This window comes from Marmota flaviventris, chromosome 12 (genome assembly GCF_047511675.1).
Source record: "Marmota flaviventris isolate mMarFla1 chromosome 12, mMarFla1.hap1, whole genome shotgun sequence".
Lineage (NCBI taxonomy): Eukaryota > Metazoa > Chordata > Mammalia > Rodentia > Sciuridae > Marmota > Marmota flaviventris.
In genome coordinates, this window is record NC_092509.1 from 47,695,540 (window position 1) to 47,717,681 (window position 22,142).

General features: G+C 36.5%; 1 protein-coding gene across 1 annotated transcript in view; it reads right to left on the reverse strand.

Moving 5' to 3' along the window:
* The window catches only part of Olah (oleoyl-ACP hydrolase), a 32,787-nt gene extending 11,606 nt beyond the window's left edge, over nt 1-21,181 (reverse strand). Inside the window, exons 1-4 of the mRNA XM_071619667.1 lie at nt 21,053-21,181; nt 7,342-7,439; nt 5,832-5,962; nt 256-394 (exon numbers count right to left, since the gene is read on the reverse strand). Coding sequence (XP_071475768.1) covers nt 256-394; nt 5,832-5,962; nt 7,342-7,439; nt 21,053-21,181 — 497 coding nt within the window. The remainder of the gene's footprint in view (nt 1-255; nt 395-5,831; nt 5,963-7,341; nt 7,440-21,052) is intronic.
* Nucleotides 21,182-22,142: the final 961 nt, after the last annotated feature.

Genomic DNA, 22,142 nt, shown 5'->3' on the forward strand with positions numbered 1-22,142 from the left:
TAGGTCTTCTGAAAGAAAGGGCAACCCAGCCTCATGTCCATAAGTGGAATGTGAAGTGCAGATAATTTAGAAACACATATCAAGAGTGTTAACAAAGAGCATCTTATTCAAATTAAATACTGGGAATTTATCCTGAGAAAACAATAACAGATTTATGCTAAATTTTTCATAACTTCAATATTCATTGAAGTGTTCTGCATTAACCATGAATTTGTGAAGAAATTCCCCCAGCTGTCTTTTAGAATATTTAAATACCTGTGGCCAAAAAATGCAAATGGTTTATCCCGGATGATTGGCAGCAGAGCATGAATAATTTCCTCAACTACATTGTTGATGTCTTTTGCAAAAGGTTCTTCCAGTCGACTTTCTCTTCCAGCAAGTCTTAAACAGGAGACTGGATATTGGGAAACACAAGTAAGTACATTCAGATGATGAATGGGGTACTGTGATGTTTAAAGGGTCTTATATTTAAACAATGTGAGCACTTCCAAAGAAGCAAATTATGACTAAGTCCAGTGAGTAAAAGTTTAGAATTTGCTGATAGGAAAAACAACATAAAATACCTAGAAATGATAAATAAATATATAGATGAAATATGCAAGCAATTACATGCATAGTCTAGATCACAGTAAAGGGAAAACCTAAAAGAAGAATAAAATAAGAGGGAACTAAAATTTTCAGAAGTGAGTATGGAGTGAGTATGTACCAACGAAATGGTAATTCTGACAGCAATTGCTTCTATCAGAAAAATGAAACACCAGCTTTCAAAGCTGACCAAAAGAATTTAGCCATTCCATAATGTATACATATATCAAAATGATTGTACACTATAAATATGTATAATTTGTCAATTTTTATATTTTTTTAAAAATTACCTCCTTAATAACTGTATCACCCAATTGAATGTACATTTCTATAAGGCCAGAGGTAATTTCTATTTCATTCAACATTGTATTCCCAAGACCTGTCACAAAAATAGATACTTGGAGTTTACAAATGAATAAATGAGCATAATAAGAAAAAAAAAAAAAAAAGCTGACCAAAAGAGTTGGGAGACAAGACATTGGAATGCTTTAAATTTGAGAGTCAGAGCTGAGTCCTCTAAATAAAACCATTAAACTCTAAACTCTAAACCCTCCATGAAGAAATTGTGAGGGGGGAAAAAAAGATATTCTCCTAATGGCAAAGAAGAAAGCAGAAGTTTCTGGTTTTGACTCTGGATGTGGGTTTGTGATTGTGACATGCTTAGTGGCTAGGAAGTTTCTGTGCAAAAGCACAGAATGTCTGGTTGCTGGGAAACTTCCATATAAAAGACACAGGATGCCTGGCCCCTGTAGCAATATTCTTCACAAGGAAGCTCTATGTTAAGAGTTTTATCAGTTTCGACCTTGATCTTAGGCATAACTCCTGGGAATAAAGGAACTTCCTTGCTAGATAACTACAATGTTTCACCAAGCTCGGTCCTACTGAATCTGCCCACTAACTTTAACAATGGACTTTCTTAAGAGTTGCATAAAGCTCCTGACATTGCATATTGTAACTATGAAATGTAATTGCAGAATAAGCAACCTTACAGATACTTTAAACAATAATGTAGTTATGGTACTAATGACCTAATGTAACCTTTTGGTATAAATAAACATGGTCACTTGGACAAGAGCCACTTTCCTGCCTCTGCACCTTGTCTCTGTGTCTCCCTTTTTATTTTCTTTACAGGAGTCTGCCCTTAGACATTTTTAACCAAAGCCTTGCATTTATGCAAATTTAAAGTTAGTTTATATTACCTTAACAGTATGAAAAAAATGAAGTTGAAAAAATAACTCTTAAGTGAACCTGTTAGTAGTATCAAAGTAGCACCTGTGTTAGAAGCATCCAGTACTTCCCTTAAAATGCACTGACAAATATCTCCTCATGAATACACACACAGCTTAAGACTTTCCAGAATCAAGAATCAAGCTGATCCCAAATAGCAGTGTGCTGGAGAAAGTCTTACACACTTAAAAAGGAGTTCAACAAAATCCAGCGATCAATAATATAAAAAATCACAAAGTCTAGGATCTAATCAGAATTCACCAGACATACTGAAAAAGTGGGAACACATGACTCATAATATGTTTCCAGGAGTGGGGGAGGGGATGCAAACATGAGAAATAGACAAGAAATAACAATTGATGGGGTTAGAACCTTAAAACAGCTATTATGAATATGCACAGTAATATATATATATTAAAAAGTGTGATGAGAAGAGGAAGATTTTTTTGAAGACCTAAGTGGAACTTCTAGAGATGTGAAATAAAATCTCCAAAATTAAACACACACGTGCACGCGCGCGCACACACACACACACACACACACACACCAGATGTGATTAACAGCAGATTAGACATGAAGAAAAAGTAATAGTGAACTTGGAACATTTAGAAAATGAAACTATCCAAAATTAAGCATAGAGGGCATAGGACCAAAGGGGAAAAATAGATGAGTATCCTGTGGGTACAATATGAATTAATTCAGCATAAATATAGTTGAAGTCCCAGTAGGAGAGCAGAGAGAAAGGAAATAAACATTTGAAGAAATAATAGCTTAATATTTCCAAATTTGATAAAAATTATAAAGTCACATATCCAAAAAACCCAAACAGAATAAATAGCAAAAACCACATCAAGGCAAGTCATAATCAAATTGTGAAAAACATAATTAAAAAATCTTAAGCATCCAAAGAAGAGAAGCCTAGAGATGCAAATGTAAGAACAATTGTAGATTTCATGTCAGAAACTTCAAGCCAGAGGACAATATGGGAGAGGACATTTGACAAGATGGAATTCTATAACTTGTGACTATATATTTCAAAAGTGAAAACTACAGACATTTTAAACACACAAACCCAAAAGAATTCAATGCAGCAGACTTGCACTTAAATAAATATTAAAGAAACTTCTTTAGGCAGAATAAAAATGTCAGATGGAAAATTGGGGTCTACTTGAACAAAGAAAATCATGTAGATAAATACAAAAGATTTTTTTCTGATTTTAAAATCACTATAAAAGACAACTGACTACACAAAAATAATATGTAGGAAATTGTATTATTGAAAATAGCACAAAGTTCAAGATGGGGAATGAGTAACAATGCTCTTTTGACTCTTGTAACATTTCATCAAAAATGAAGCAGTATAATTAAATTTGGATGTTGATTGTGATAAATTAAAAAAGCATATTGGAAATGCTAAAAAAAATAACTAAGAAATAAAACAGTGATTTAGAGCTAATCACCCAGTGGTGGAGGTATATGAAAGTCTTTAAAAAAGAAAAACAAATTCCAAAGAAAAGAGAAGATAAAAGAAAAAAATATATGGTACAAATTTGAAAACAAATTGAAAGATGGTAGATTTAATCTAACCATATTAAAAAAGTATAATGACATGAAGACTCAAACACTCCAATTAAAAGGCAGAGATAATCAGATTGACTTGAACACAGCAAAATATATCTACAAGCTATCTATAAGGGACACGTTTTAAGTATAAATCACAGAGAAAAGATAAAAGAATAGGAAAAAATAAATCATGCAAACAATTGTAAAAGAAAATGAGAATGACTGTAATTCATGTCAGACAAAATGGACTTCAAAATAAGGGGCAAGCCAGGTGCAATGATACAAAACTGTAGTCCCAATGACTTGGGAGGCTGAGACGGGAGGATTGAAAGTATTTCAAAAACAATATTTATTTTAAGGACTGGGTGTCAATTGATGAATGGATTAAGCAATCCATATACACAATGGAGTTTTACTCAATCATAAAGAAGAACGAAATCATGGTATTTGGCAATAAATGATTAGAACTAGAGAACATCATGCTACATTCTTCCAGTGGAAATGGTACATTTGCCAAAGTAGACTGTATTCTGGGCCATACCACATATCTAATTCTAAAAGAACTGAAACAATACAAAATGTATTTTCTGATTCACAACACATTTAGGTAGAAATAGCAGAAATGTATCTGGAGAAATTCTAAGTACTTGAAAATCAAGCAAAACAATTCTAATTAACAGGTGTCAAAGAATGAGCCATGGGAAGTATTAGAAAATATTGTGAACTGAAAGAAAATTAAATCAAACATTGAAAATTGTAAGGTGCAGCTAAGGCAGTAATTAGAGGAGAATTTTTAGCATTACATATTAAAAAGGAAGAACATTCTAAAATCAAAGACCTGGTGTTCCCCCTTGAAAACTGACAAGGTTAACATAGTGGTGCATGCCTGTAATTACTCGGAGGATGAAGCAGGAGGATCATGAATTCCAGGCCAGCTTCAGCAATTTAAGGAGATCCTTTCTAAAAAGCTCAGTGGTAATGTGCCCCAGGTTTAATCCCCAGTACAAAATAATAATAATAATAATAATAATAATAATAATAATAATAATATCACAAATTAAATTGCTTTCCTATACATCAGAAAAGAACAATTGGAATTTGAAATAAAAACTAAGATGTCATTTATATTCCCATAAGAAAGAGAAAGTGAGACAGATATTTAGCCATAAATATAATAAGAGATATGTACAAAATCTATATAAGGAAAGTGATAAAACTCTGATGAAAGAAATCAAAGTATATTTAAATAAATGATGAAATACCTTATGTTCATGGATAAGAGGACACACAATATTGTTAAGATGTCAATTTTCTACAACTTGAAGTACAGTTTCAATGCAATCTCAATTAAAACCTAACAAATTATTTTGTGGATACTAATAGTTAATTCTAAAGTTTAAATGGGAGCTGGAAGTGTCCTTAGTAGTAGAGTTCTTGCCTAGCATGTACAAGGCCCTGTGTTCAATCTCTAGCACCATAAAACCAATCAAAGTACATATAGAAAGGCAAAAGAATCAGAAAAGCTAACACAATATTGAAGAAGAAGAGCAGAGATGAAGAACTGAAACTACCTAATTTTAAGACCTACTATGGAGCTACAGCAATCAAGACAGTGTGGTATTGGTGAATGAATAGACAAATGGACCAGCAGAACAGAACAGAGAGCTCAGAAATTGCCATACATATACAGTCAACTGAACTTTGCCAAAGGAGCAAAGATAATTCAATGGAGGAAGAATGTGATTGTTTAATGGCACTGGAACAATTAGGCATTTATAAACACACACACACAAAAAGATTCTGGTGCAGTCTTTTCACAAAAATTAACTCAAAATGGATCATAGACCAAATGTAAAATGCAAAACTAGAAAACTTCTAGAAGATAACAGAATAAAATGTAGGTGGTCTTTGGTTTGGCAATGAGTATTCAGATATAACACTAAAACAGGATCTTGAATGAAAGAAAAACTTAAAAAGTACAAACTAAAAACCTTCTCATATTAAAAAAAAAAACTTCTAAGTTGGACTTCAACAAAATTTAAAAGGAGGGCTGGGGTTGTGGCTTAGTGGTAGAGCACTCGCCTGGCATGTATGAGGCACCAGGTCGAGCCTCAGTATTATTATTTCAAAATGCTGGGGGGAAAAGCAACTAACAAAGAAGATCCTAGGAAGAGAGGGCAGTAAATTCAAATGGAAACACATAGAGAAGAAGAGGTTTCAAAATTGAACAGAATCTCCGGGAGGTGTGGGACAGTGTCAAGTGGGATAGCATAATAAAAAAAGAGAGAGGAAAGAGAGAGGCAGAGAAGACATTTTTTAAGGTATAATAACTGGAAGTCTTCCAAGTTAAATAAGAATTATAATCCACAGATCCAAGAAACTCAACAAACTCAAATTTCTATATGTGCATATCATCTGACCTTAGATTGCTTAGCTAACGATAAAAATCAACATACCTTCCAGAGTATCACAAATGTTTTGGCCCCATTTGGCAAAATAAGTAGAGCCACTTCCTGCCCAGGGAAAACAAATCAGCTTAAAAACTGCATTGGGCTTTGGGTATAAGCAGTTGAAAACTTTCTCATTCCTAGAAAGAAAAATCAAATATATTTAACATTACACATATCATTTAAATTCTCAAACTGGGTTAGGTGCATTTTAGTGGAAATCTTTGTTAATTATAAGAAATGTATTTTCAAATATGAAGTGAATGGCATTTTTTCTAAAAAGAGACCAAAAAGGTTTTTATGGTCTGTGTTTGACAATTTGAATATATAAACTCCTAGGGGTGTTGGTGAAATAGTCAAATATTTATGTATAACACTTAGTAAAAACATATCCTTTGTCTAGTGAAAGCAGTATAACTGTCAATTTTGAAATCGCCTTTTTCACAATTCAGGAAATGATTTTATCCAAACAGTATGTGGGTATCTTCAATCTCAGTGTCTTTCTTACCACCATAGCCATACAAAATTAGGAGAGCCAAATTAGCTGCAGAGCCTTTGATCATTTTCAAGGTAAAACTGTCTTTCTTGGTTGGCAGTGGGGACAGGAGAGACTTTTCACTTATTTATATCAGTGTCAATCTCAGGTGGTCCTCAGAACACATTGGACAGGACATCTACTCTGCAGGTGAACCCATAGCCAAGACCTCAGGAGAGGGTAGAAGAGAGGGCTGCCCATTGCTGCTGATCAGGCACAGTCAGCAGAGCTACTCTAGCCTAGAGTTCTTGCCCATCAGCCCACCCACCCAACATCCTCTGCACCTTAAAGAAAGAATAAAAGACCAACAAAAACTGAACCTGCCTTCTACTTATTTATTACCTCTTCATTTTTTATTTGAATAATGAGAATTCTAAAACTTAAGAGTTGAGAGTGACCAGAAACACTATTTAATTCACTAGTACAAGTTAGTGATAAAAGGCTATAGAAGCAAAGAAACTCAGGTTCAAATCCTAGCTACACCCCCTACCACATGACTCTAGGCAAAGTACACAAGTACTTCAAATTCTCAATGTCCTCTAAAATAAGGACAATGATAAAGTCTTCCTTACAAGTTATTTTACAATAATTAAAAGTATCAAAAATGCTCACCATGATTTTAGGCACACACTAGAAGAAAAATAAATGATGTCAATTATTACTTTTTTTGATTTTTTTTTAAATGGGGTTGAATTCAGGAGCAATATAGCACAGAGTGTATCCCCAGTCCTTTTTATTTTGAGACAGTGTTTTGCTAAGTTGCTGAGGGTTATCTAAGTTTCCCAAACTGGTCTTGAACTTGAGACCCTCCTGCTTCAGCCTCCCAAATTGCCAGGATTACAGGCATGCGCCACCATGCCTGATATCTATCATTACTTATTTGACAGTTGACAAAACTGAAACCCAGAGATATTAAGTCCCCCAACCAGGATACTGGGGCATCAAGAATGGGGAGAAAGTCAAGTGGCACAAGGAATAACTTACCTGGATGTCCCAGCTGGGTGTCTTCTCTGCATGCTGTGAGGAGATGGTACAAAATTACTGGTTTCAGCGACCTGTTGAGCCAATGTTGAATTCAATTCCTGTTTAAATAAAAAACCTCCAATCAGCCTAGTGCACTCAGAGAAGTTACCAGATTAATTTTTCAAATGAATGACTGTAGACTACTCTGATTCCTATTAGAAAAGAACAGAAGAAGGTGGAAGAAGACCACAAAGAATAGAAGGGGAAAAAAAGCAAAACAGGTTAGAAGCAATGTAACTGATGTGGTCCAAACAAGGGGTTGCTGATGATTAAAATTATCAAAAATTCTCACCATGGTTTTAAGCACACAGTATACAAAAAAAAAATAAACGTTATCTATTTAGTTATTTGGCAGTGGACAAAACAGAGACTCAGAGATATTAAGTCCCTCAGCCACTTAGTGACAAATCAGAATTAGAACACAAATCCACTTCCTTCCTGAGAGCTCCTTGAACCTCCAATAATCATTTGAAAGTGACCAATTACTTCACAGCCTCAAGTGTGAATGCCTGAATTGTTCCTGGCTAGTCCCTCCACCTACAGTTCTAAAAGTACAGAGAAGGTTCTGAAAGGAACAGAAAGACCTGAACAGCAAAAATAAACAAAACAAAGGAAAATGCTTGTTTAAACAGAGGAGGAAAGTTCACTGAGTCCTTCAGTTTTTTCCTTTGGAGACTTTTCCTAGCAATAACAATGCCCCAAGATATCTGGGCTTGTCTTCTGGGTCTGCTCTCTACCAGCATTCATCTGGTAGCCAATGCCAGTGCTCAACGTCTTCAGGCTTTAGTTTATCTCATCTTTAAAATGGAGAAACAGCCAGGCATGGTAGCCCATGTGACTGCAGAGAATGAAGCTGGAAAATAGCAAGTTCAAATGCAGCCTGAACAACATAGTGAGATCCTCAACAACTTAGCATGATCTTTTCTCAACATACAAAAAAAAAAAAAAAAAAGTAAATAAGCTTCCAGTAGACTCACCTACAAGACTCAACAGGCTTTCATTAACTATGTGGAAGTAATTTCTGTTGGGAAAACATAACGGCAGCCACATCCCAGAGAAAAACCCCAGCATGGCATCTAACAACCCTCCTTTTCTTCTTTGTTTCTTTCACTGGTGCGAAACGTTCCCGCAGGTGCCAATGTTCAAACCCTGCTGGTGGGAAGCCTTAGCCCCAATTAGAATTAACTTCTTGGGCTCCGGAACTGACATATGGAAGAGCTTGCCAATAAACGGGCGACCTGTTATCTACCTCAGCCCTGCAACCTCTCCTTAGACCTATATAAACACACAGCCTTTTGTAATAAAGTGGGAAACCTCTTTGGTAATCTGTGTTGTGTGGTGCGGCGTTTTTCTAGTCTTACAATTTCTTCTTTGGTAATTAAACTATAAACGTATAGTTATATACAGAGTCCCCCAGTTAGGTACAAATCAGAATTAGAACACAAATTCTATTAATTTTAAAAGTCACCTGCCTATTTAAACCTTTTCCCATATTCTCAGCATCAACATACAAGTAGACCACAAAGTGGCAGGAAATGGGAGTGTACTAGAGAAGCATTGATTTAGAGAGTTGGGACTGGAACCTGCTTCCCACCTTGGTGTATAAACTGAATCTTGCCTCAGTTCTCATTATATTACCAAGAAGTGTGTCCCATTAACAGGTCTTTAAGGTCCTGGGCCCAGGATCTTGAGCACATTAGACAAAGATTGTACCACTGAGCTACACCATCAGCCCTTGGTAAAAGAATACTTCTGCCAAGCAAAATAGAAAGGCAGATGTAGAATACACGTTTTTGGTGTGTATTTACAACTGAAGATTGTTGTTAATTACATTAAATTATTTCAGTTCTTCCAACTGAAATAGATAGCACTGTTATTATTTATAATTGTCACACTAAGTCGTTAGTCATACCTATAAGGACTAAACATTTACTCAAAGTTCAAATTTATTATTCAACAAATATTTTCTGAAGGGCAAGATGTTCTGCATCATTTCTTAACATTGGCATCATCTTTGGGTAAAACAATATTGACTCTCAAGGAAAACCATGGCGAACTTCCATTTAATTGTAGTAGCAGAAGAAGGAAGAAGGAGAAGATGGCACAGGCCATATTCCAGTGCTAATATACAGCCATCTATCCTAGCTGGCAACCTAATATTGGGTTCACAAAATCTGACTATTGCAATAACTTATGAAAACAACAAAGACAGCACGCAAACACACAGAAGTACCTTTTCAGTAATCCAGGGATGGCTCTGCAACCTTAAGTGTTCATGAACAGAGAAAGAGCCACCGGATTCTTTATTCTTACATAGGGGACACACAAGGGGAGTTTCCATGGAATATTTTATCCCAAAAAGGGCACAGGGGTAGGATTACAAGGGAACAGGTAAGTGTAACTCAACCCCCGTTGGTGCCACCTACACCTGGAGCCATGCCTTGTTATCCCATCTAGAGTAACCCCAAGTTACTGCAGAATGCAATAATTGTTCAGTGCCCTGGGGCATAGAACTTAAAGGTAGTTTTATCCAGGGCAGCTCCCGACATATTCCCCCTTTCTTATTATAAACAAAGGCAAATGGGGAATTGTATCTTTCAGTCACTGGATTCTTCGTCCTAGGTGGACATTATCTACTATTGAAACACAGAAGGAACTAATAGAAAACATGCCATTTCAATAATATAATTAACTTCAGAAGATCTGGGTTATTATTATTATTACTCTGCCAAACACTCATTAGGAGATTCTTAACCTTTTCCAAATTTTGGGGGGAAGCATTGTGTTTGGTCATAGTAACACAAACATTTTTATTTGGCATGAAATTTAAGCCTTTCCACAAACCATTATTTATTTGCATTATTTATTACAGTGGCTTCTAGAGCATTTTAACTTAGTTTCAATCCTTTCAATAGCATTTATCTGACTATGAAGGATCTTGGAGGTAACTTAAGTCAAATTATTAAGAAAATTCACATGGTGTAAGTTTTAAACATAGCCACAAAGACTGTAATTGTAGAAACAATGAATAATATTTAAAGTAGTCACTTCAAGGATCATGAGATCAAGAGCTTGCCTAAGTCTGGTTAATGGCTTGCACCTCTCTCAAGGCCTGACTGTTAACTTGAGCATGCCAGCTGGCAACAGGACAAAGGGACATTGATGAAGGACCAATGTGATAAAATTAGGCACAACTGATTGGTTTAGGTTTCTCACATGCTGTCTTTTTCTCAAAAGATACTCCCAGACATCTTGTTTTCCATAAGATAACATACAGGTATACTGACCATTACAGTCAGTACAATTAATCTAGTTACATGGGTGGACTTTCTAGTCTACACTGCAAGGCACCTTAAAGGTGGACCTGAGAAGTGGGTCCCTAGAAGTTTGCTCATAATTTTTACTTTCCTGATAAGCTCATGCAGCTGCATGGCTATAAACTTTACAGTTGAGAGATTTACCTTCCTGTGTCAGAGTTTTCAACCTTTCTATGATGACCAGTTTAAAACTCTATCTTTTGAAATTTGATTTAGTTCAAACTTCAGCAGCAGCAGTAAGACTCTCAATATTACAATTAAGAAAAAAATTTATAATATTTTGTAAGATCTATTATGTGCCTGTGGGGTACTATTTCCCCCCTTTTAAGTATATTATCATTGAATGAAAGGCTGGCAAAAATCATAATGCCATTAGTTTAAATTATAGACAATAATACAAGTATTTAAATGATAAGGAAAGATTTATTATCTCTAGCTGGTTGTGAGACTTGACAAAAGTCATTCAAAGGAACCATGGTAAAAAGAAATTTAGCCTTTACTAAATGTATGACTTGATTTTGACTTTAACAGAATTATGAAAAAATGAAGAATACAATAAGTTGAATATAAAAATTTGTATTTTTAAATTAACTCTAGATTAACTTAAATAATTATCTTACTTTGAAATGAAGTTAGAGAGTTTTTAAATTAGGAGTGGTGGTCTTTAGTACAGGCATGAGAAAAATATATAAACATCTATACAAAATTGGAAGTACATATGCTAAATTAGCCTAAAGAAGATATTTTGGTTTTAACATTAATAAAAAATGAAATAGAGAAATGAATAGTCTTTTCTCTATGAATCCATGAAAACTGTCAGTTATCAAACTTAGTGTTGATCTAAGTAGGAGGAGTTAGTATTTCAAATATTAATGCGTAAAAACAAGTCAACAGTGTGGTTTAAGACAGTGATCTACTTTAGAATTTTATATAACATGAGCTAGCAATAACATTTTTAGGGATTTTATGTCAAAACAAACTTTGTGTTTAAAGAAACAGTTATATGAGCATCCTTAATAACTTTATTTAATGTAGTAAAATTAGCTCTAATAATTAATGGCTTTACTAATTTTAAAAATAGCAATGTATGGAGGGCATTACCTCATATTATAAGTTGAGAAAAGGTCTATCATGTTAATTTTTATTGAAATAAGCTATTGGCTATTGAGATAATTTATTATTAAGTTGAGAGGCTCCCTTCAATCTTTTTTTCTAGTAGGTAATTTTTAAGGCCTTCTTTGATGATAGTAGATGATGCTAGATATGAAAATGAGATACCTTTTATTGATTATTATAATTTCTCAATATATAGACTGTTGATTTATCCTAACAATTTAAAAAGACCCTCAATCTATGAGAGAAAGTCTCAAAATATCTCTATATCTCAGAATATTATCCTTTAAATAGGTGTCTCTTAATTATCTTTTAGAAAATACGATTAAGGTTACTTCCCACTGTAGGGAGTAGTATGTAAACCTTACCATATTTTTTATGGATTATAGGTCCAGTCAGAGAACTTATATAATACAAAGAATTAAAGTTTGCAACATTATTGTTCAAAACTACTGTATGACTTTAATTTGGAGAACACCAATTCTAATAAAATTACCGCAGTCTGGCTGAGCACAAATCACGAGCCACTCAAGCAGGAACAAACTTTATTTCCATACTCCCTGGAACGCCACCCATGCCGGCCTTTCAGGGACACCCCTTCCAGAAATCCCTCCTCCAGAACTTCCCCAACCAACTCGAACTCTCCAGGAATCCCCATGAGAACTCCAAAGTAGCGGGCACCCAAGGCGGACAGCAGGGGTCTATATACAACTGAATACACAGCTTAACTTAATCATTATCATCTCAATGGCTCGCTGATGTCACCTCTCAACCACTCCCTCTGGCAAAATGCTAGGCGTCAGTCCGACTTGACTGTGACTCTCAACATAAAATATTCTCTTAAATCCCATAAATATCCAACAAATAGAAATAATATGCATAAATCAGCAGTGTCTTTGAATCAATCAAATTTAATCTACAAGGAGAAGTGTCAAAATCAGAATTTAAGTCAGCATTTAAAAATATTGTTTAATGAAGGATATGAATTTATTCACTAAAATGAATTCTCATCTTAAACATTAAGAATCATTAGGCAAATAAAGACCTTCCTTAATGGAAATACACTTAATATTTTAATATATCTTTATCATGTCAAAATATGGACAAAATCTTTGTTCATATTAGTATAATAAAATCAGGGGGAAAAGTCTGAAATATCCTAGAATTAATCAGTTCAAATTATTATAGTCAGTCCAGTTACATAAATCTATTTTTCAATTGTTTTAACTTTCAATATCATCTGTCTAGATAATGATATAAGGATTTCCTTATTTAAGAAAATTCTTTTATCATTAAAATCTATATTATAAAGACCTTGTTTTACCTCCAGTGTGTGCTTCCTCTCTGTGGAAGTGTCTTCTTTTCTCTTTAGATATTTCTTGGTTATACTTTGGAACAATTTCTGTAAATCTTTGAATCTAAACAAATTATTGTACCTTGATAAGAAAAAATATCTCAATGAAAATATAGTAAAGCCCTTAGACATTTTTGGGGACAGAATCATATTTGTTTATCATCTTATAAAAGTTTGTACAATAATTTGAGAATTAGAGATTATTTTATGGTTGTATTATCTCTTGAAAGAAAAAAATTTATAGTAAAATACATTTATCTAAATATCTGTAACTATAAAAGGCAGAGCATCAGATAAATGCATGTATAAGGGATATAAATAATGTGTTTTCTGTTGAAGAAAAATGATTAGAAGCAAATAGATACATATTAATTAAACAATTAGACATATGTGTTAATTATTCTATGAATTAAAGACTATAAATTATCCAAATAACTGGAAAGATATGCATTAAGAAAAAAGGTATAACTTACAATACAATCATGGAATTTTAAAATAAGCCCCATCTTAAAAGTATTTGGATCCATTTATTTTACCTTGACTAGTAGTGCACTTTTTATATTTGTGATGTCATGTGATGTGTTTCAAGTAAAATTCTTGAGTATATATTTACTTTTTTTTTTTTTTTTTTTTTTTTTTTTTTTTTGGTAATCATATAGTCAGGAAAGACGAGAATAAGGATTCTTTGGTCACCACAGGAACATTGTGAGAAAATATCTCTGAATGCCAACTTTTCTACCTGTGGTGAGCAAAATGCATCTTCATAACCTCCAAAATTAAAACATAAGCAAGCAAGCATATGTATCTCTTATAATTGGTATATTACTTCTGCAATGTTTCTTTTTTTTTTTTTTTACAATTTAAATATTTTTAATTGTGCAGGTCAATGACATTAGTACATTCACATTGATGTGATTTGCAAATATTCTTCTCCAGGCAATGGATTGTCTTTTCACTCTCTTGATATATCATTTGATGTACAAGTTTCTAAATTTGGTAAAGTATGAGTTATCTATATTTTCTTTTGTTGTTTGTGCTTTTGTTATTACCCAAAAAAAATCATTGCCAAATCCACTGTCATGATGATTTTCCCCCTTTTACTCTAGGAGTTTTATCATTTTCTTTTTTATATTTTTTTATTGATTTTATTTTTTATTTTTTTTTTAATTTTTTATTGTGGGTTGTTCAAAACATTACAAATTTCTTCACATATCATATTCCACACTTTGATTCAAGTGGGTTATGAACTCCCACCTTCACCCCATACACAGATTGCAGAATCACATCAGTTACACATCCATTGATTTACAAATTGCCATACTAGTGTCTGTTGTGCTCCGCTGCCTTTCCCATCCTCCACCCTCCCCCCTCCCCACCTCTCCCCTCCCCTCCCCTCCTCTCTCTCTACCTCCTCCACTGTATAACCCTGAGGGTCTCCTTCCATTACCATGCAATTTCCCTTCTCTCTCCCTTTCCCTCCCACCTCTCATCCCTGTTAAATGTTAATCTTCTTCTCCTGCTCTTCGTCCCTACTCTGTTCTTAGTTACTCTCCTTATATCAAAGAAGACATTTGGCATTTGTTTTCTAGGGATTGGCTAGCTTCACTTAGCATAATCTGCTCTAATGCCATCCATTTCCCTGTAAATTCTATGATTTTGTCATTTTTTTAATGCAGAGTAATACTCCATTGTGTATAAATGCCACATTTTTTTTATCCATTCGTCTATTGAAGGGCATCTAGGTTGGTTCCACAGTCTTGCTATTGTGAATTGTGCTGCTATGAACATCGATGTAGCAGTGTCCCTGTAGCATGCTCTTTTTAGGTCTTTAGGGAATAGACCGAGAAGGGGAATAGCTGGGTCAAATGGTGGCTCCATTCCCAGCTTTCCAAGAAATCTCCATACTGCTTTCCAAATTGGCTGCACCAATCTGCAGTCCCACCAGCAATGTACAAGTGTACCCTTTTCCCCATATCCTCGCCAGCACTTGTTGTTGTTTGACTTCTTAATGGCTGCCAATCTTACTGGAGTGAGATGGTATCTTAGGGTGGTTTTGATTTGCATTTCTCTGACAGCTAGAGATGGTGAGCATTTTTTCATGTACTTGTTGATTGACTGTATGTCCTCCTCTGAGAAGTGTCTGTTCAGGTCCTTGGCCCATTTGTTGATTGGGTTGTTTGTTCTCTTATTGTCTAATTTTTTGAGTTCTTTGTATACTCTGGATATTAGGGCTCTATCTGAAGTGTGAGGAGTAAAGATTTGTTCCCAGGGTGTAGGCTCCCTATTTACCTCTCTTATTGTTTCTTTTGCTGAGAAAAAACTTTTTAGTTTGATTAAGTCCCATTTGTTGATTCTAGTTATTAACTTTTGTGCTATGGGTGTCCTATTGAGGAATTTGGAGCCCGACCCCACCGACTGTAGATCGTAGCCAACTTTTTATTCTATCAGACGGCGTGTCTCTGATTTGATATCAAGCTCCTTGATCCATTTTGAATTCACTTTTGTGCATGGCGAGAGAAAGGGATTCAGTTTCATTTTGTTGCATATGGATTTCCAGTTTTCCCAGCACCATTTGTTGAAGATGCTATCCTTCCTCCATTGCATGCTTTTAGCCCCTTTATCAAATATAAGAAAGTTGTAGTTTTGTGGATTGGTTTCTGTGTCCTCTATTCTGTACCATTGGTCCACCCGCCTGTTTTGGTACCAGTACCATGCTGTTTTTGTTACTATTGCTCTGTAGTATAGTTTGAAGTCTGGTATCGCTATACCGCCTGATTCACACTTCCTGCTTAGCATTGTTTTTGCTATTCTGGGTCTTTTATTTTTCCATATGAATTTCATGATTGCTTTCTCTGTTTCTACAAGAAATGCCGTTGGGATTTTGATTGGCATTGCATTAAACCTATAGAGAACTTTTGGTAATATCGCCATTTTGATGATGTTAGTTCTGCCTATCCATGAACAGGGTATATTTTTCCATCTTCTAAGATCTTCTTCTATTTCTCTCTTTAGGGTTCTGTAGTTTTCATTGTATAAGTCTTTCACCTCTTTTGTTAGGTTGATTCCCAAGTATTTTATTTTTTTTGAAGATATTGTGAATGGAGTGGTTGTCCTCATTTCCATTTCAGAGGATTTGTCGCTGATATACATGAATGCCTTTGATTTATGCGTGTTGATTTTATATCCTGCCACTTTGCTGAATTCATTTATTAGCTTTAATAGTTTCTTTGTAGAGCCTTTTGGGTCTGCTAGGTATAGAATCATATCATCTGCAAATAGTGATAATTTAAGTTCTTCTTTTCCTATTTTTATGCCTTTAATTTCTTTCGTCTGTCTAATTGCTCTGGCCAATGTTTCGAGAACTATGTTGAACAGAAGTGGAGAGAGAGGGCATCCCTGTCTTGTTCCAGATTTTAGAGGGAATGCCTTCAGTTTTTCTCCATTCAGAATGATGCTAGCCTGAGGCTTAGCATAGATTGCTTTTACAATATTGAGGTATGTTCCTGTTATCCCTAGTTTTTCTAGAGTTTTGAACATAAAGGGATGCTGTACTTTGTCGAATGCTTTTTCCGCATCTATCGAGATGATCATATGGTTCTTATTTTTAAGTCTATTGATGTGGTGAATAACATTTATTGTTTTCCGTATATTGAACCAGCCTTGCATCCCAGGGATGAATCCTACTTGATCATGGTGTACAATTTTTTTGATATGTTTTTGTATCCGATTCGCCAGAATTTTATTGAGGATTTTTGCATCTAGGTTCATTAGAGATATTGGTCTGTAGTTTTCTTTCTTTGAAGTGTCTTTGTCTGGTTTAGGTATCAGGGTGATGTTGGCCTCATAGAATGAATTTGGAAGTTCTCCCTCCTTTTCTATTTCCTGAAGTAGCTTGAAAAGTATTGGTATTAGTTCTTCTTTAAAGGTTTTGTAAAATTCTGCTGTATACCCATCCGGACCTGGGCTTTTCTTAGTTGGTAGTCTTTTTATGGTTTCTTCTATTTCCTCAATTGATATTGGTCTGTTTAGGTTTTCTGTATCCTCCTGACTCAATCTGGGCAGATCATATGACTTAAGAAATTTATCTATGCCTTCACTATCTTCTAATTTGTTGGAGTATAAGGATTCAAAATAGTTTTTGATTATCTTCTGTATTTCTGAAGTGTCTGTTGTGATATTGCCTTTTTCATCCCGTATGCTAGTAATTTGAGTTCTCTCTCTTCTTCTCTTCGCTAGCATGGCTAAGAGTCTGTCGATTTTGTTTATTTTTTCAAAGAACCAACTTTTAGTTTTGTCAATTTTTTCAATTGTTTCTTTTGTTTCAATTTCATTAATTTCAGCTCTGATTTTAATTATTTCTTGCCTTCTACTTCTTTTGCTGTTGTTTTGCTCTTCTTTTTCTAGGATTTTGAGATGAAGTATGAGATCATTTATTTGTTGGTTTTTTCTTTTTTTAAGGAATGAACTCCAAGCAATGAATTTTCCTCTTAGAACTGCTTTCAATGTGTCCCATAGATTCCGATATGTTGTGTCTGTGTTTTCATTAATCTCTAAGAATTTTTTAATTTCCTCCTTGATGTCTTCTATAACCCATTGATCATTCAGTAACCTATTGTTCATTCTCCAAGTGATGTATGCTTTTTCCTTCCTTCTTTTATCGTTGATTTTCAGTTTCATTCCATTATGATCAGATAAGATGCATGGTATTATCTCTACTCCTTTATATTGTCTAAGAGTTGCCCTGTGACATAATATATGATCTATTTTTGAGAAGGATCCATGTGCTGCTGAGAAAAAAGTGTAACTGCTTGATGTTGGGTGGTATACTCTATATATGTCAATTAGGTCTAGGTTATTAATAGTGTTATTGAGTTCTATAGTTTCCTTATTCAACTTTTGTTTGGAAGATCTGTCCAGTGGCGAGAGAGGTGTGTTGAAGTCTCCCATGATTATGGTATGGTGGTCTATTAGACTCTTGAACTTGAGAAGAGTTTGTTTGACGAACATAGCTGCACCATTGTTTGGGGCATAAATATTTATGATTGTTATGTCTTGTTGGTGTATGGTTCCCTTAAGCAGTATGTAGTGTCCCTCTTTATCTCTTTTGATTAACTTTGGCTTGAAATCTATTTTATTTGATATGAGTATGGACACTCCTGCTTGTTTCCGAAGTCCATATGAGTGATATGATTTTTCCCAACCTTTCACCTTCAGCCTATGTATGTCTTTTCCTATCAAATGCGTCTCCTGTAGGCAGCATATTGTTGGGTCTTGTTTTGTGATCCATTCTACTAGCCTGTGTCTCTTAATTGGTGAGTTTAAGCCATTAACATTTAGGGTTATTATTGAGATATGGGTTGTTCTTCCAGCCATATTTGTTTATTTCTGTTACTAAACATGGTTTGTTTTCCTCTTTGATTATTTCCCCCCCCCCTTTACTGTCCTACCTCCCACTGTTGGTTTTCATTGTTATTTTCCATTTCCTCTTCCTGTAATGCTTTGGCGAGGATGTTTTGAAGAGATGGTTTTCTAGCTGCGAATTCTTTAAACTTTTGTTTATCGTGGAAGGTTTTAATTTCATCCTCCATCCTGAAGCTTAATTTCGCTGGATACACAATTCTTGGTTGGAACCCATTTTCTTTCAGTGTTTGAAATATGTTATTCCAGGATCTTCTAGCTTTCAGAGTCTGTGTTGAAAGATCAGCTGTTATCCTGATCGGCTTACCCCTAAATGTAATCTGCTTCCTTTCTCTTGTAGCTTTTAAAATTCTCTCCTTATTCTGTATGTTGGGCATCTTCATTATAATGTGTCTAGGTGTGGATCTCTTATGATTTTGCACATTCGGCATCCTATAGGCTTCTAGGATTTGGGATTCTGTCTCATTCTTCAAGTCTGGGAAGTTTTCTTGTATTATTTCATTAAATAGACTTCTCATTCCTTTGGTTTGGAGCTCTGTCCCTTCCTGTATCCCAATGACTCTTAAGTTTGGTCTCTTAATGTTATCCCATATTTCTTGGATGTTCTGCTCATGGTTTCTTAATAGTCTTGCTGAGCTGTCTATGTTCTTTTCACGTTGAAATACTTTGTCTTCATTGTCTGATGTTCTATCTTCTAAGTGTTCTACTCTGCTGGTAGTATTCTCCATTGAGTTTTTAAGTTGGTTTATTGCTTCCTGCATTTCTAGGATTTCTGTTTGTTTGTTTTTTATAACCTCTATCTCCCTGTATAGTTGATCCTTTGCTTCCTGGATTTGTTTGCGTAATTCGTTGTCGAAGTGATCTTTCATTGTCTGATTTTGCTGTTTAATGTCTTCCTTGATACTCCAGATCATCTGAAGCATGTATATCCTGAATTCTTTATCTGACATTCCATCTGCTGCAGCTGTTACCTCTTCTAAAGTTGCGTTGACCTGCATTGCTTGTGGTCCTTTCTTTCCTTGTCTTTTCATACTGCTTGCATATCTTTCCTGCAGGTGCGGGTGGCGGCTCTGCTCTCTCCTTATTCCAATTGGGGTTTCGTGGCTACCACGCCGGCAGGTCACTGGGCCTGTTCTGGGAGCTGGCAGCGGCTCTGTTCTGCCCCTACTCCAATTGGGGTGACGAGTGTACCACGCCGGCAGGCCACCGGGCCTGATCCGCCGGTCGGTTGCAGGTTTGCCTACCCTGCAGGCGCGGGAGGCGGCTCTACTCTGCCCCTACTCCAAATGGGGTGACGTGTCTGTCGTACCGGCAGGCCACTGGGCCTGTCCCGCTGGTCGGTCGCAGATCTGCCCACCTTTCGGGCACGGGTGGAGGCTCTGCTCTGCCCCTACTCCAATTGGGGTGTCGTGACTACCCCGCCTGCAGGACGCTGGGCCTGTTCCTGGCACAGGCGGCGACTCTGCTCTGCCACTACTCCAATTAGGGTGGTGTTTGTACCACGCCGGCAGGCTCCTGGGCCTGATCCGCTGGTCTGTTGTAGGTCTGCCTACCTTGGAGGCGCGGGCGGTGGATCTGCCCTGCCCCTCCTACCACGCCTGCGGACCCCTCTGCAATGTTTCTTAATAATACAGCTCTAACAAATTTCTAAAGGAACCTGTTGAGGGATAAAAATCAGATTATTTAGCTTTGGTTAGAATCAAGGCAATGTAGAAGCCTGTGAAGTTTGATTTTGCCTGAAAAAGATATGCTTCTTAGTATTTACATGTGGGCATTCTTCACTAAAATATGGGCTCTGTGTAGCTCCAGTAACAGGTCTGTGTGAAGCAGGAAGTACAGGTTAGTGACTGGAAGGCAGGACCAAAAAGCCCTGTTTGAGTGACGAAAAAGGACCAATGGGAAGCCTGCGAAAAATGTGGGAGGTGGGATTTTTCCACCACATTGTCCTGGCCATGTGGCTGGAAAACACTTCTGGGTTCTCCATAGCGCAAAATTTTGCCTGAGGTCCTGTGTGCTCCACTGTTCTATTACCAGTAAGTCTGATTGAAACCCCAATGTGCCCAGGGAAGTGTCTGTGGCTTGTAAAGCTAGCATGGTGGGCTTGCCTCAGCTTCTGTTGCCACCGCACCTGCTGGGGCCAGCCCATGGTTGTCATGGTAACACCAGGGTGTTGAATTCACACTGAAGGTAACAAAGGTCTCCTTTTGCTGACTGCTTCTTTGCCTGTCCCACAGCTGCAACTGGATCCGCTGGAAAGTCCCTGGCACCAGGCTGACCCTACTTTCAACCATTTCTTCCACCTGTGTCCTTCCTGCTGGGGTGGGGCTTGTGCCTACTGACTTGCTTCCATGTCCTCTGGGGTCATGGGTCCCCTTTTCCCCTGGCCAATGGGCCAGTCAGTGTGAGGTGGGAGTGGGGGAGTCAGTGGGTGTGGCTGTCACCACTGCTGCAGCTTGGGCCCAGCCCATACTGGCGCCGGGAGTCCCATACCCTGGGAGAAGGCATATGTATGGCTGTGCCCTGAAACGTGCTCCTCGGCAGCCGTGGCACCATCGTTTGGCCACCCAGGGTCTCTCTGCAACCTCATCACGGAGGGCATCACGCCAGTTGGGCATCCCACTTGGGGCCAAGCAGCTGCCCAGAATGGGTCCCAACCAGTAAATTGTCCTCCATTGCCGGAGGGAAATCATCCAGGTTAGCAGGCAGCACTGTCAGTCAAAGGACTGCCTCCCTGCAGTGCACGCTTTCCTGTGAGCATCTCAAGAATTCTTCAACTCAAAAAAAAAAAAAACAGGCCACTAGGCAGATGCTTTCTTGGAAATCAGAAAGACCAGTATGGGTTCCTCAGTGGCCCCTAACTAAAGAAAAGATACAAGTAGCCCATGACCTTGTCAAACAACAATTAGCGGAGGGACATATACAACCTTCCGTATCTCCCATAATACTCCCATTTTTGTCATTAAAAGGAAATCTGGTAAATGGATATTATTGCAAGATTTAAGAGTCACTAATAATGAGATGGTTATTATGGGACTTCCTCAATTGGGGATTCCCCAATTGTCTGCTTTGCCAAAAACCTGGTTTGTTTTAGCTATAGATATTAAAGATTGTTTTTTTTTCCAATTCCAATTCATCCTGAGGATAGTCCACGTTTTGCATTTACTATCCCTGCACTGAATCATGAAGGTCCTGATCAGAGATATGAATGGAAAGTACTCCCTCAAGGGATGGCTAACAGCCCAACTATGTGTCAAATTTATGTTAACAAAGCAATCCAGCCACTTAGAAATCAAAAATCCTGAACTACAAATATTTCACTATATGGATGATGTATTGTTAGCACACAAAGATAAAAACACATTGCTAGAATGTTATGCCACACTTACAAACTTATTAAAAAATTATAATCTAGAGATAGCAATAGATAAAGTACAATTAAATTTGCCAATTAATGATTTAGGAGTTCTATTATCCTCGACCATGGTCCGTCCACCAAAAATTCAAATACGAGTAGATCAACTCAAATCACTTAACGACTTTCAAAAGTTATTAGGAGACAT